Raw genomic sequence first — 15,805 nt, 5'->3', positions numbered from 1 at the left:
CCCTCCCTATTTGGATTCCTTTTATTCCTTTTTCTTGCCTGATTGCTCTGGCCAGGACCTCCAGTACTATGTTAAATAAGAGTGGTGATAGAGGGCATCCTTGTCTCATTCCTGTTTTCAGGGGGATGATGTTCAATTTTGCCCATTGAGTATGATGTCGGCTATGGGTTTGTCGTATATGGCCTTTATTATGTTGAGGTAGTTTCCTTCTATGCCCATTTTGTTCAGAGTTTTTATCATAAATGGCTGTTGGATCTTGTCAAATGCCTTCTCTGCATCTATTGAGATGATCATGTGGTTTTTATTCCTCAGTTTGTTGATGTGGTGTATCATGTTGATTGATTTGCGGATGTTGAACCATCCCTGTGTCCCTTGTATGAATCCCACCTGATCATGATGTATGATTCTTTTGATGAATTGCTGAATTCTGGTTGCCAAAATTTCGTTTAGAATTTTTGCATCTATGTTCATCAGTGATATTGGCCTGTAGTTCTCTTTTTTCGTGGTGTCCTTGTCAGGTTTTGGGATCAGCGTGATGTTGGCCTCATAGAATGTGTTAGGAAGTGTTCCATCTTCCCTAATTTTTTGGAATAGCTTGAAAAGGATGGGTATTAAATCCTCTCTGAACGTTTGGTAGAATTCCCCAGGAAAGCCATCTGGTCCTGGGGTTTTATTCTTTGGGATGTTTTTGATTGCTGTTTCAATCTCTTTCCTTGTGATTGGTCTGTTCAAATTGTCTGCCTCTTCTTGAGTGAGCTTTGGGAGATTGTAGGAGTCCAAGAATTTATCCATTTCCTCCAGGTTATCCATTCTGTTGGCATATAGTTTTTTGTAGTATTCTCTTATAATCTGTTGTATTTCTGCAGAGTCTGTTGTTATTTCTCCTCGCTCATTTCTGATTTTGTTTATTTGAGCTTTCTCCCTTTTTTTCTTTGTAAGTCTGGCTAGTGGTTTGTCAATTTTATTTATCTTCTCAAAAAACCAGCTCTTTGTCTCATTGATCCTTTCTACTGCCTTTTTCGTTTCAATAGTATTTATTTCTGCTTTGATTTTTATTATTTCTCTCCTTCTGCTGACTTTGGGCTTCATTTGTTCTTTTTTCTCTAGTTCAGTTAGGTGTGCTTTAAGGTTGCTTATTTGGGATTTTTCTTGTTTGTTAAGATGTGCCTGTATTGCGATGAATTTTCCTCTTATTACAGCTTTTGCTGTATCCCATATGAGTTGGTATGGCATGCTATCATTTTCATTTGTTTCCAGGTATTCTTTTATTTCTTCTTTAATTTCTTCAATGATCCATTGCTTGTTCAGTAGTGTGTTGTTTAGTCTCCACATCTTTGTGCCTTTCTCAGCTTTTTTCTTGTAATTAATTTCTAGCCTTATAGCACTATGATCTGAGAAGATGCTTGTTATTATTTCAATTTTTTAAAATTTGTAGAGGCTTGCCTTGTTTCCCAACATATGGTCTATCCTAGAGAATGTTCCATGTGCACTTGAGAAGAATGTGTATTCAGCTCTTTCAGGGTGGAGTGATCTATATATGTCTATTAAGTCCAATTGTTTTAGTTTTTCATTTGGTTCCACTATTTCCTTGTTGATTTTCTGTCTGGATGATCTGTCCATTGATGTGAGTGGGGTGTTGAGGTCCCCTACTATCATTGTGGGGTTTTTTTATTAATGTTATGATAGATTACAACCTTGTGAGATTTCAGTTGTACATTATTGTTAGTCATGTTGTGGGTACACCTCTTCCCCCTTTGTGCCCTCCCCCCTCCCCCCCTTTTCCCTGGTAACCACCGATCAGATCTCCTGTCAATATGTTAACTTCCACCTATGAGTGGAGTCATATAGAGTTCGTCTTTCTCTGACTGGCTTATTTTGCTTAACATAATACCCTCGAGGTCCATCCACGTTGCTGTGAATGGGCCAATTTTGTCTTTTTTTATGGCTGAGTAGTATTCCATTGTGTATATATACCATATCTTCTTTATCCAATCATCAGTTTCTGGGCATGTAGGTTGGTTCCACGTCTTGGCTATTGTAAATAATGCTGCGATGAATATAGGGTTGCAAGGGACTCTTGGGATTTCTGATTTCAGGTTCTTAGGATAGATACCCAGTAATGGGATGGCTGGGTCATAGGGTATTTCTATTTTTACCTTTTTGAGAAATCTCCATACTGTTTTCCATAGTGGCTGTACCAGTTTGCATTTTATTGTGTTGTTTTTATCATCTTCCTTTAGGTCTGTTAATAGTTGCTTTATGAATCTTGGTGCTCCTGTGTTGGGTGCATAGATATTTATAAGCATTATTTCTTCTTGATGAAGTGTCCCTTTGATCATTATATATTGTCCCTCTGTGTCTCTCTTTACCTGTCTTATTTTGAAATCCACTTGGTCTGATATGAGAATTGCAACACCTGCCTTTTTTTCCTTGCTATTTGCTTGAAGTATTGTCCTCCACCCCTTCACCCTGAGTCTGTGTTTGTCCTTGGGGCTGAGGTGTGTTTCCTGGAGGCAACAAATTGTTGGATCATGTTCTTTAATCCATTTTGCCTCTCTGTGTCTTTTTATTGGAGATTCAATCCGTTCACATTGAGAGTGATTATTGATGCATGTGGACTTAGTGCTGTTAATCTGTCGCTCATCATCTTGTTTTCCTGTGTTTCTTTTCCTGTGTGCTTTAGACTACCCATTTAATACTGCAATTTCTTATGCTGGGTTTCTTAGATTTTTCCTTATTTATGATTTGTGACTCTGTTCTGTACTTTATTTTAGTGTCTACCTTGAAGTTTGTATTTAGAATCTCGTGTATAATATAGTCTATTCTCTGGTGGTCTCTTACTTACTCGACCAATACTGATTTAGACCCTTTGCTCTTCCCCTCCTAAATAATTATTTTCATTTTTTATTCCAGCTCGTCTTATGAATTTGTAGAGTTAGAGTGATAAGATCGTCCTTGTTTTGGTAGTTTCCTTACCTTTACCCTAATGCTATAGTTGAATATTTGCTATCCTGTTCTGGTTCTATCCATTGGTCTCCCTAGTCTGTGGATTGTGTCCCCTTTCTCCCTTTTTTCTTTTTTCAGGTATGAGAGCCTTCTTGAGGATTTCTTGTAATGGAGGGCTGTTAGTTACAAATTCCCTTAACTTTTGTTTGTCTGGAAAAGATTTAATTTCTCCCTCATATCTGAAGGAAATTCTTGCTGGATAGAGTATTCTTGGCTGAAGATTTTTATCCTTTAAAGCTTTGAATATGTCACTCCATTCTCTCCTAGCTTGTAGGGTTTCTGTCGAGAAATCCGCTGACAGTCTGATAGGGTATCCTTTATAGGTTATTCTCTTTTTTTTCTTACTTCCCTGAGTATTCTTTCCTTATCTTTCCTTTTTGCCAACTTTACTACTATGTGCCGTGGGGTAGCTCTTTTTACATTGACAAATCTGGGAGATCTAAAACCCTCCTCTACACACATTTCTCTGTTGATCCCTAGATTTGGGAAGTTCTCTTCAATAATTTCGTTAAGCACACTTTCTGCTCCATTTTCCTTTTCCATATTCTCGGGAATTCCTATGATCCTTATGTTCTTACTCCTCATTGAATCCATTATCTCTTGGAGCTTTTCCTCATTTTTTAAAATTCTTAGTTCTCTTTCTTCCTCTGTCTGGCACCATTCAGCCTGTCTATCTTCGATTATGCTAATTTTCTCCTCTATGTTGTCTACATGGGCATTCAGGGAATCCGTATTCTGTTTTATCTGGTCCATTATGTTTTTCATCTCAAGTAATTCTGTTTGATTCTTCTTTATGATTTCAATCTCTTTTGTGAAGTAACTCCAGAACTCGGCTTGTTTCTCTATCTTTCTCTCTACCTCATTGAGTTTTTTGATTATAGCCGCTCTGAACTCATTATCACTTAGTTTACCTAATTCCAAGTCCTCAGGACTTAATTCTATGTTTTTATTGTTTTCCTTCTGGTCTGGGGCTTTTATAAATTGCTGGATGGTAGAGGAGCGTTTTTTTCGCATGGTGGTAGAATTCAGTTGCAGTTACAGCCTGTCGCCACTAGATGGGGGTCGAGAGCCCCGAGTTATGAGCACTCCGCCTTGGGGCAAGATGGCTGTGCCCACTGGCTTTTTTTGGGGGGGAGGGCTGTTACTCACACGTGCCAGTCTGGGTTCAGATCAGTTCTGTTCTCTGGTCTCCCAAGGCCCTTGATTCATGGGGTCCCCGTGGACGGAAGCTTTCCCCCCTGTCAGCGGGTCTCCACTGAATCAGTGGCAGGAGTCCTGGATGATCCCCCGGTCGTGCGGCCCCTCCCCCGCTCCTTCCCGACCCCCGCCGCAGCGATCGCAGACTCTAGGGGAGGGAGCAATGTTCTCTCTACCGTTCCAGCGCCTACGAGGGTGTAAGCAAGGTTTATGATCTCCACCTTCTTGGTATTGTAGGTCTCTAACGAACTGGCATTATGTTTATTCTCTGAAATTCAGTTCTTCCAATCTTTTGTTGTATTTTGGAGGAGAGAGAATCCCGGGTCAGCTCACCCCGCCATTTTGCTCCACCCCCTTCCTAAAATGTTTATTTCTTAATATGTTGTTTTTTCACAAACTGATGCTTTCGAAAGAGATAGTTAATTGTCCTCTTTGACTTCTGAGGTCATCCCTGGGGGTGGAGTGGTGATGTGGGTCCACCTTCACATTCAGGGTGCAGATCTGTGTGACCCAAATACTGACACTTCTTTCCATTTGACGACTTCCCCGTGTCCCCTCCCCCGAGTGATGATGATTCTTTCCAGACATTTATGAATATGAGTTTTTAAACCTTTGATGCCTTTTTCTGAAAATTAAAACATGGAAATCTTCGTGAATATTTCAGGATTTCCTGCTACCCAGATCGTTAGCTAATAGAATGCCGCTGGGTTTTGTTGCCCTAGTTCAGATCCTGTAAGGTGAGTGAATGAGATTCTGTGCTCCCTTCTGGGGGTTACATTCTCTGTTGACGATGCACGATGCTGTCTTTTAATCACGGGAACAGCTTTACTGAGATACGGTTCACATACAAGTCACACTCGAAGGCATGCAATTCAGTTTTTTAGTATATTCACAGAATTGTGCAACATCAGCACAGTCGATTCTGGAAGCTTTCCACCATCCCTCTAAAGAAACACATTCCTTGTTAGGAGACAGGCCCATTTCCCCCAGCCCCTAAGGCCTAGGCAGACACAAATCCACTTTCTGTTTCTATGGAATGGCCCGTTTTGAACATTCTGTATAAATGGAATCACACAGTGTGTGACCTTCTGTGTCTGGCTCCTTGCACTCAGCGTAGCAGTTTCAGGGTCCATCCGTGTTGTGGCGTGTGTCAGCCCCTCATTGCTTTGATTGCTGAGGAATATCCATTGTGGGGCTGTAGCACGATGTATTTCTCCTTTCCTCAGGTGAGGGACATTTGGGTTGTGCCCACTTTGTGGCTTTTATGACTGTGGCTGCTGTGAACATTCCTGCACAAGTTTTTGCGTGGACATCTGCTTTCCTTTCTTTTGGGCGCACACCTGGGAGCGGAACTGCTGGGTCAGATGGTAACTCTCTGTGTCCCTGTTTGGATGCCAGGAGGACCTTCTCCAAAGCGCCTGAACCGTTTCCTGTTCCTGCAGCAGCGTGTGAGGGTCCCAGTTCCTCCACATCCTCACCCACACTCACCGTCTGTCTTTGATTCTAGCCACGCTGTGGGTGCGAAATGGCTTCTCTCTGTGGCCTTGATCGGTATTTTTCTGACGGCTGATGACGTTGGACATGTTTTCATGTGCTCAATGGCCATTTGTGTATCTTCTTGGAGAAATGTCTGTTCAGCTCATTGACCTATTTGAAAATTGGGTTATTTGTCTTTTTATAACTGAGTTGCTACTGTCCTTTATATATTCTAGGTATGTTTCTTATCAGATATACAATTTGCAAATTTTTCTCTATATTGTGGATTGTCTTTTTTCATTCTAAATGTTGTCCTTTGAATCCCACAACTTTTGCATTTTGCTGATGTCTAATTTATGCACGATAGAGTCTTACTAGATGGAAATGATTCAGACATTAACTCACATCCTCATCAATATTTTGGTTATCTGAGTTAGAAGCCAGCTGTCAAAGGGTCCGGGAGAGATTTGAATTAGTTCATTTCAAGATTCACTATAGATCCAAAAGAACTCATTGGGGAAGATATCAAATGTCAAACATTTCTTTATTATCCTTTTACTGCTCATGGGATCAGTAATCATAGCCCCTCTCTCATTTCTGAGATTAGGAATTTGTGTTTCTCTCTGTTTTTCTGAGCTAGCCTGGCTTGAGGTTTATCCATTTTTTAAATCTTTTATAAGAGCTAGTTTTGGTTTTATTGATTTCTCTATTGAATTCCCTGTTCCAGTGTCATTAATTTCTTTCTTCTTTTTGAGGAAGATTACCCTGAGCTAACATCTGCTGCCAATCCTCCTCTTTGTTGAGGAAGAGTGGCCCTGAGCTAACATCCGTGCCCATCTCCCTCTGCTTTATATTTGGGACGCCTGCCACAGCATGGCTTGAAGAGCTGTGCCATGTCTGCATCAGGGATCTGAACTGGTGACCCCCTGCCGAAGCAGAATGTGGGAACTTAACCACTAGGTCACTGGGCTGGCCCCTAAGTGTCATTAATTTCTGTTGTAATTTTTATTATTTCCTCTCTTCTGTTTGCTTTAGGCTTCCTTTGTTCTTCTTTCTCCAGCTTATTGTGTCAGATCTTTTTGTTTTTTAAAGATTGGCACCTTGAGCTAACATCTATTGCCAATCTTCTTCTTTTTTGATTTTTCCTTCTTCTCTCCAAAGCCCTCCAGTTCATAGTTGTAGATCCTAGTTGTGAGTGCTTCTAGTTGTGGCATGTGGGACACCACCTCAGCATGGCCTGATGAGTGGTGCCATGTCCACTCCCAGGATCCGAACCAGTGAAATTCTGGGCTGCCGAAGTGGAGTTTGCGAACTTACCCACTTGGCCACCAGGCTGGCCCCTTTTTTCCTAATATGTGCATTTACTGCCATAAATTCCCCTGCAGGTTCTGCTTTCACTGCATTCCACACATTTTGATTAGTTGTATATTCATTTTCATTTAGTGGAAAATATTTGCATTTTCTCTTGAGACGTCTTTTTTTCATCCATGTGTTGTTTAATCTGCAAATATTTTGGGATTTTCCAGCTACTTTTCTGTTTTTGTTTCCTACTTTAACGTACTTTTTGGTCTGAGAACATACTTTATTTGCTTTCTATTGTCCATAGTGACATCTTTCATTAATTGCGCCCAACACTGAATCGCTTGCTGGGCTGGAGGGTAACTGTGTGGCCTCTGTCCTCTGAGTCCTGGTCGTTGGTCGCACCACAGTGGCTGGGGTGCCACATGTCCCGGTTGGTCTGTCCACAACGAGGTGAGGCACGTGCACAGAGCATGTGCTGACGTTCAGAAACACACATGATGTCCTTCCCTTTCTAAATGCTCAGAGACGTCTAGTTAATGTTTGGTTTGTAGACTGTCCTGAAATTGTGCTGTGGCCACGGGTCTGCGTTTTCTGGAATCCGTGTGATCCTCTTTGTCCATGTCCGGGCTTCTGGCCCTTCCCTCAAAACTGCCGGGGCTGGGTAATCCATCAGATCCCACAAGCTGGCTTCCTGAGAATAGTGGAGTTCCTGCCAGCTCCTCTCAGGGGCCTGGTCGTCTGGTCCCTCCCAGCACATGCACCGTGTCCTTGTAGTGTCACAGCCTCCAGCGAACACCTGCTGAGCCTCCCCCAGACCGGGCTTGCAAAACTCCACCGTCCCCACCTCACGGAGCTCCTGCACAGACAGCGCAGCCAAGGCAGCCAGTCCTGCGATGGGGGAAGAAGCTGCAGCTGGGAGACCCAGGGAGGAATGTCAGGCGACCCGGGGTCTCGGGAAGGGTTCCTGCAGGGTGTGAGGCTGGAGGGGGATCTTGAGGATGTCCAGGCAGAGGGGGCTGTGTGGGCAGATGCCCTAAGCTGTGTGAGTTGGGACCCTTCCAGGGCTCCCTGCAGTGAGTGGGGTTGTCCCTAGGTTTGCACTGGGCAAGGAATGGGTCACCCAAGATCACAGGGCCTGTGAGCCCGTCTCAGGAGCTGAAGTGGATCCAGTAGCAGTGGAGCCACAGAAGGGCTCAGGGGAGGGGGTGCGACCATCTGTGTATTGGGATGGACCAAGCGGGCTGCTGGAGGGAGGTGGATGAGGGCAGAGGTGGGGCCCATGCTGGTCACCATGTGGTCTGGCCGGAGGAGATGGTGACCCAGCATGGGTAGAGAGGAGTGCCAGACTCAAGACATAGGTAGGGACGGTGAGGTAGAGCAGGTGGCCCCACTCTGTCCCTGCCCACTTCTCACAGTCCCACCCCCACAAAGTCCCACCGTTTCAGTTGGCTTCTCCGAGTCCTCAGCCCTTCCTGCCACCCTGGTGCTGCGTTCCTCCTGCTGCCCCTGAGCCAGGGGCCCTGGGCAGCAGCATCCACCCTCCACCTGGCAGAGCCATGTCTGTCTCAGTGCCCGACGCTTGAGGGTGCTTCCTCTCTGGGGTCTGGGACTCCCAGAGAGCTTGTCCCCGCTCCTTCCTGGCTGATGCCCAGAACTCTGTGACCCTATGCAGTCACTAATGTCCCTGTTTACAGCAGAACAGGTGGGGAAAGGACTGGCCTGTGGTCCCTGGGCCAGTATGTGGGGTCCCACTTCCCCAGAGGCTCCTCTGAGGAGGGTCCCACCCTTTGTGTGCCACACCCAGCACCTCCACCCTGGCATGAACTCACCCTCCCACAGTCCCTCCACCGTCCCTATTCTGTCATCTGAATTGGACCAGAGGAGCTTGGCCTCGAGGAGTCACTTCTGCTCCCCCAGGGACAGAGCTGTCAGGAGGGAAGTTCTCGCTCTGTCTTGGGAGACAACGCTGCACCCCTATCTGGCCGGGGGCTGGTTGCCATCCCCCCTCTGACCACCTCCTTTTATCTGCACTCTCCAGCTTTCCCATGTGCCCCAAACTCAGGGAACCTGGGGGCTAAGCAGGGGAGGGGTGTGTCACTGGGGACTGCAGGGCTGGGTCACTCAGGGGAGACACCTCATGGGCCTGGACAGCTCTGCTCTCTCACCACCTCAGCCCTCTCCATCCACTGGGGACCTGCTGGGCTGACGAGGACTGTCTTGAAGGGGAGATGGAGATGCACAGCCATGGTCACTGTGGGCCCTGTCTTCCAGCGCCTCCACTGGGATGGGGGTTCCGGGGGCTGGGCTGGGACCCTGGGTGTCTCCCCTCTGCAGGCCCAGTGGTGGCTCTGTGTCTCTTCTTTCTGCCACCAGCCCCCTGCCCACTCCCTTCCCAGGTTCTGTGGGGATTGGAGGCCTGGAGTTTGTCATCTGTTTTCAAGGCATAAAAATGGGCCAGTGTGTGATCTTCAATGGGACCGACAGGACCTATGAGATCTGGGCAGGTGCCCCATGGAGAGTGACACTGTGCCTGTGTAAGTGTCCCCGAAACCCAGGGCAGGGTCCCAGGACCAGCACAGCCTGCCCCTTACCTCCCCCCACCTGCAGGAAGCCCATGCTGGTCCAGGCTGAGAACTTCACCCTGTTCATCAAAATCACTGTCACTTTCAGCAAGTTCAACTCGCCAAGTGAGCATGGTGGGTCCTGGCTGGCCCCAGATCCTCCTTGTCCCCTGCTATTCATGATCCTCCCCCATCCCCAACCCTTCAGGTCCAGTGCCTTGGAGACCTGGGATGCCACCTATTTCAAGCACTGCCTCTACGACCCACGCTTCAGCCCCTACTGCCCTGTGTTCCACATCGGGGACCTTGTGGCCATGGCTGGTGGGGTCTTTGAGGACCTGGCATTGCAGTGGGTCCGTGGGGGCAGGTTTCTTGGGGGACCGGGGGAGATGCTCCTGGGCCCATGTGCTGTGGGAGCAGTGATGTGCTGTGTGCAGGGCGGTGCTGTGGCATCCACGTCTGCTGAGATGGTGACCTGGATACCATGGGCCCCGATTGCCGACCTCACGACTCCTTCCAGCTGCAGGAGAGGAGCTCCAACTTCAGGTGCAGCCCCACTGCCCGCCCGCTGCTCCTCAGCCAGGTCCTCCCAGACCTGTCCTCCTGTGGTGCCCGGGACAGACCACAGCCTGGCCCATCCCTCTGGACACTCTGCTGTGTGTGAGGGGGTCCCAGGGCAGGAGGGGTCTCTCAGCTCCAGGTCCCCCAGCACAGTCCGTCCAGCCTCCCTCCTGGCCTTTTGGCCTCCACCCCATCTGTCCCACACCCTGCTGCAGCTGGGACCCCTCCTCTCAGCCCCTCCTCCACTCCACCCTGCCTCCAGCACCTCCCTCCATGGCACAGGGGCTTTCTTTTTACTTTTCCCTTAAGGTTTTATCTGAAAACGTACAAGAATCTCTAGAAAACTTCAAAGATTAGTGCCGTGAAAACTCATATAGCCTTCATCTGGGTTCACCATGATTATTTTTATTTATTTTTTTCACCATTCTGCCCCATTTGTTTTCTCTCTCCCTCTCTAGAGAGAGCCAGATATATTTAGATGGATTTCACAGGAAACCGTTGGAAAGTAAATGGCAGATATCTGGACACTCACCCCTCTCAACACTGTCCTGAGAATGAGGACCTTCCCCAGGTGACCGCTGTCCTCTTGTCACACTCAGGAAATTTAACATTGGCAGATAAATCTAATATTTAAATTTCCCCAGCTGTGCCAACAATAATCCTAAATCTTTTATTGTCCAATCCAAGGTGCACTCAAGGCTCTTGCGTTGCATGAATTGTCGTGTCTTTGAGTCTCCTAAGCAGACCTGTCCCATCCTTCTGCCCCCTCATCACCCTCATGCAGACATGCACACAGCCACCAGGCCTGGAGGTGATGCCCATGACACTGCCCTCTGGGCCCTCCTGGCCTGACTTCACTGGCCCCCCAGCTCTATGCAACCATGTGGGGCTGGACCCACCCACGCCCTCTTCCCCTCCCCTCTGCGCTCTCCCCACCCTTGTCTCTCCCTAGAGCTCCTCCCTGAGCCCTGGGAATCCAGCCTGAGGGTCTCCCGGCAGGAAGTCTTCCCTGGCTCCCAGGGGAGAGCACATGATCCTCTCTGGACCCGTCAGCCCCAGGCTGCCCCACCTCCCACACCCCCAATGCTGGTGTCTGTTTAGGGAGCCTTCTGTCCCCATCCCCTCAGCAGGCAGGGAGCTTCTGAGAGGCAGGTCCCAGCTTGCTTGTCCCCTGTGTCCTCAGCAATGACACAGGGCTGAGACCCAGGACTTGGGCTGGGGTGGATGGAGTCAGTGGATGAGTAAGATGAGGCCTGTGAGGGCCAGGCCCCCCAGGAGTGGGCAGAGCAGCCACTGGACTCTCTCCTGCCCCAGGACAGCTGCTCACTCCGGGGAGGCCTCAGGCATGGAGGCCCGGAGCCTGCTCAGCTCTACGGGATCTGCTCAACATCCTCATCAGTAGACAGGTAGGGGTCAGGCCAGGACAGGTGTGGGCAGGCAGGGGTGAGGGTTGGGAGGGAGTGACAGCCACAGGCAGAGAGGCTCAGCCTAGGTCTCAGGCAGGGAAGTTTGGGCTCATCCCCACAACCCTCACTCTGGGCACTGGAGCAGCCCGGCTGGGTGTGGTGAGTCTGGTCATTGTGGGTCCCTCTGGCTGCTGGTAAGCATGTGCCCCCCGAAAGCCCCCCAGAGCCCCCTGTGCTGACATTGAGTCTCGGGATGAGGGCTGTGGAGGTGGTGGGATGGTAGGTTGGGGTCAGGCCGTGGGTCTGCCCTGCCTCTCCCAGATCTCCTTCTCCTGTGACCTGCTGCTGTTGTACGTGGATGGAGAAGCCCATTTCTACTGGAGGACCAAGCATGAGGAGGGCGCTGCGGGCCTGCCTGACCCTGGGCTACACTTTGGAGGATGGTGGATGGAGCCCCGCCCTGCTGTCCTCATCTGCAGGCAAAGGCCCCGAAGGGAACTGCCAACCCTGAGCAGACAGGCGGCTTCCCCAACATCCGGCTGCCCAGGTGCCTTAGAGGGGGCCCAGCACCTGTCCCCACTGCTGCTGCTGGGAGCTGGACACTGTCACCGGGGGCCTGGCACCCACTTGCTGGCCCATTCCTGAGGCCTGTAGCCTTTCTCTGCTCGTTGGGTGTTGGGGGCTGGGAAGGGTCAGTGCCCCACCTTGGGGACTCACAGCTGAAGCCCTGGCAGGACCAGGGCAGGGGTGGGGGAGAATTCCACCCTTCAGCTCCCAGGCAGCCTGTCCTCACCCAGCTCCAGCCTCAGCAGGTGCTGCCTGGGGCCCACAGAAGCCAGTTTCGTGTACAGACTGCAGGGAACAGATGCAGGGCCCTGGTCCAGTGGGGCTCTGGCTGGGGCTGGGGCTGGAGATGCTCTCCCAGGCTCCGTCTCCAGTGTTCCCAGCAGCTCCCCACTCTCCAGCTGTCCACCACACTGGCTGTGGTCGCCTTGGCCCTGCCTGGCTCCCAGCCCTCCTCCCCCTGCTGGCACCCCCCTCACAGGGAGAGGCCCTGCCCTCTCAGCTGCCCCGCAGTGGTGTCTGTGCAGCCAGAGTCCAAGGCCAGGGAGAAGGCAGCCTGGCAGGAGGAGCTGTGGCAGCTGCTTTGTGCTGGGTTCCCAGGGCATGGCCCCTCCCAGCTCTGGGCCTCATCCATGGAGTGAGGAGTGTGGTGGCAGATGCTCTGACCCCCTAGTACCCCAAGCAAAGGTACAGGCACCTCTTGGGCCCATACCTGCTCAGCTGATGAGCACCAGCACCTTCCTGGTGGCAGCCCTTTGGCTGTGGATGGCTGGGATGGGGAACTGGGTAGAGAGGTTGTTGGTGGGCATGGGGTCCTTTGGGACCCTCTGTCTGTCTCCTTGGTGACACCAGCCCAATGCCCTGGAACCTGCTCACCAGGCTTCCTGGGATCCATAGGGTGGGGAGGTTGTATATCTGCACACATGTCACTGCTGCCCAAGGTCACACCTGAGAATACGTCTGAACAGCTGCTACCCCAGCCTAAGGCAACTGCCCGAGGACCATGCTCTGACCAAGTGCCCCAGGTGGAGCCCAGGGGCTGATGGGAATGTTCTTAACAGAGGACATGGAAACCCCAGCAGGCTGGCCTGGTTCTGGCTCTGGAATCCTCCAGGGGCCTGAGTCCTGCCTGCTGGAGAATTTCCCTGTGTCCTGGGCCTATGGTCAGGAGTGGGGAGGGACGGGGCTGCAGGAGCCAAGCCCTCTCAGGGGCCTGGGGACCCCCAAAGATGGGGCTCCATCACCACCAGGTGAGCTGAAGGTCCCTGGAGCAGGTCCAGGTGCTTGTGCACCCACCTCCCCGTGTGTGTCCCATCCCGAGCCTTTGTCACAAAGCCCTGAGGGGGCAGCAGGGAGAGAGGCCGCTGGAAGCTGCGGGCAGCCCTGGGCTGGGAAACAGCTGCTGTCTTAGTCTGCACGCCCATGTAGGGGACTGTGTGCACCATGTGGGCCTGTGCCTGAGAGATGCATGTGCCCGGGCAGGGGGTCTCTCCATCCGGGGCAGGGATAAGGACATGCCCTGCTTTCTGGGAGCCCTGGGAAACCGAGGGAGCCCAGAACTGCCCTGCCCTTTCTAAGTGGCCTCCTTGGGGTCCAGGCTCTGCTTTCTATATCTGCCCCCAAGGGACATGTGGGGAGCCTTGGAGGGAGCCTGGTCCCACCCTGTGCCTGGTGTGTGTAGCTCCCCCCTGTGCTGGGCAGAGGGCACTGGCCTGAGGGCGGAATCCCTGGACCCAGGTCTGGCCATGTCCCTGACTCAGGGCTGTCCCAGGGCTGGCACCCTCACCTTACAGAACCTCGGCAAATGTGCTATAGGTTGGAGATAATCATCTACTTCCTGGGGACAGGTAAGGACTCAGGATCACAAAGACCCCCACAGTGGACACAGCAGCAGGCCACATGGCTGGCCGACCTGTTATTATTGTGGGTCCCTGGGGCTCAGGCCTCTTCCCTGCCTGCCCTACTCCACCTGCCCAGGTAGCTGGACTTGGTCATAAACTGGATGGCGCTAGGCAGAGTCCACCACACCAGCAGTGGCCATGGCCCACTCCCACAGGCTCGAAGCTCAGCACCTGGGCTGATGTTCTGAGGACCCCCCGGCATGGCAAGGTGTGAAAACCCGAGCTGCCCCAGATAGAGGGACTGCCAGTTCTTTTGGCCTCCTGAGAAGGTGGGGGAGGGCAGAGAAGCCTGAGTGGTCCTCATGGACTGGTTGGCTCCTCCATGTGGCCAGGCTCTTGGGCCGGTGCCTGGCTGGGGGGCTGCAGGGCTGGCACCATCTTCAGGCTGCTGTGTGTGGCCATTAACCTGGGCCGCTCCTGCTGGTTCTCCTTGCTGTGCCTGATGCTGTAGCCAAAATACACCACGAGTCCTGCAAGGGTGGCACAAGCATGAGGGGCAAGTCGCAGCCCTGCTCACCTGCTTTCCTTCCTCCTGCGGCCCCCCAGGGTCCCAGCCTGGTCCCCACTCACCGATCAACAACCAGATGGAGAAGCCCAGCCAGGTCACGTAGCTTAGGTGCAGCATGAGGAAGATGTTGAGGAGGATGCTCAGGGCAGGGGTCAGGGGCACCATGGGAACCTGAGGGGACAAGGGCAGGGCTGGGCTGGGCTGCAGGGAAGGGCTGCTGGCACAGGGCCTGATTTCTTGGGAGTCCACAAATCCTTTCTCTGCCTCTGGAGATTCTGGAGACAAGGGCCCACCCGCCATGCAGAGAGAGGGGTGTGGGGCACTGGCCTCCCCCGCCCTGTGGCCCTGGTGCATCCTGCCACGGCAGAGGAGGAAGGTGTGAAGGGAGCTGGCTGGGCTGAGCATGGTGAGCGCTGGCTGGAGGAAGTACCTGAAAGGTATCATGCCGGCGCTGCTGCTGGTGGGCCCCCAGGACGAGGAGACTGAGCAGAAACGTGGCAGAGCTGAGCAGGAGCAGCAGGGTGTAGCCCCAGGGCGGGAGGTGCAGGGCCGAGTCCCCGAAGACCAGCACGCAGTCCAGGGTGATGGCCGAGGCCACCAGGACACCGAGGGACCAAACCACGGCGGCTCCAGGTCTGCACCCACCCAGGAAGCGGAGGTAGGGCCTCATGGCTGCTCGCAGCTGCCCAGGCTCAGGGGCTGAGGCCTGCTCAGTGCCCACAGGGCTGCCTGGGCCCTGAGAACTGGATGGAGGGGACTTTCGGAAGCGTAGAATGATAATGCTGGTGGTCAGGACAGTGAGTTCCAGCATTATTCCGATGGACAGGAACTGGACCAGTGCCTCGAGGTCCAGCAGCAGTGCCAGGAAAGCCATGAGGACCCCAAATACCAGGATGCCCACCACAGGCACTTGAGTCCGGGGGTGCACGCGGGCAAACACCTGGAAGAAGAGCCCATCGGCAGACATGGCACAGACAATGCGTGGCACGAACAAGAGGATGTTGAGCAGGAGAGTGATTATGGCTGTGACAGAGGGTGGGAGACTGGTCAGCATGATGCACAGGCCCACAGGGTCTGCTGCTGGGGGCCAGGGCATGGGTGGTCCCTTGGGCACATGGGCATGAGTTTCTCTGGGCTCTGAGAACAAGTGTGAGTGTATGTGGGGTGCAGGATGCTCCCCCTCACCACCCAGGAATGGGACATCCCAGTTTAGGTGACAGGCCCACTGGAGAATCTGATGAGGGCTGAGTCCTTCCGCCTGGAAGGATCTGGAAGCACATCCCCAGAACTAACGTGCTGTGTACAACTGGGAGGGGTGGTGAG

At 51.7% G+C, this 15,805-nt stretch overlaps 1 protein-coding gene across 2 annotated transcripts in view; it reads right to left on the bottom strand.

The window, feature by feature from the left end:
- Positions 1–10,477: 10,477 nt before the first annotated feature.
- LOC106822120 (cationic amino acid transporter 4-like) overlaps positions 10,478–15,805 on the bottom strand; it is a 30,464-nt gene continuing 25,136 nt past the window's right edge. Inside the window, exons 3-5 of one of the 2 annotated variants that reach the window (XM_044775405.2) lie at positions 14,913–15,505; positions 14,545–14,653; positions 14,137–14,444 (exon numbers count right to left, since the gene is read on the bottom strand). In XM_044775405.2, the coding sequence (XP_044631340.2) occupies positions 14,275–14,444; positions 14,545–14,653; positions 14,913–15,505 (872 nt within the window). In that variant the 3' untranslated portion in view covers positions 14,137–14,274. Of the gene's footprint in view, positions 14,445–14,544; positions 14,654–14,912; positions 15,506–15,805 lie in introns of both variants that reach the window. The other variant, XM_070516522.1, reaches the window with a different exon arrangement.

The sequence above is a fragment of the Equus asinus genome, chromosome 8, assembly GCF_041296235.1.
Source record: "Equus asinus isolate D_3611 breed Donkey chromosome 8, EquAss-T2T_v2, whole genome shotgun sequence".
In the NCBI taxonomy this organism is placed as follows: Eukaryota; Metazoa; Chordata; class Mammalia; order Perissodactyla; family Equidae; genus Equus; species Equus asinus.
The sequence above is the reverse complement of the archived record's forward strand: the minus strand, read 5'-3'. Positions and strand labels throughout refer to the sequence as shown.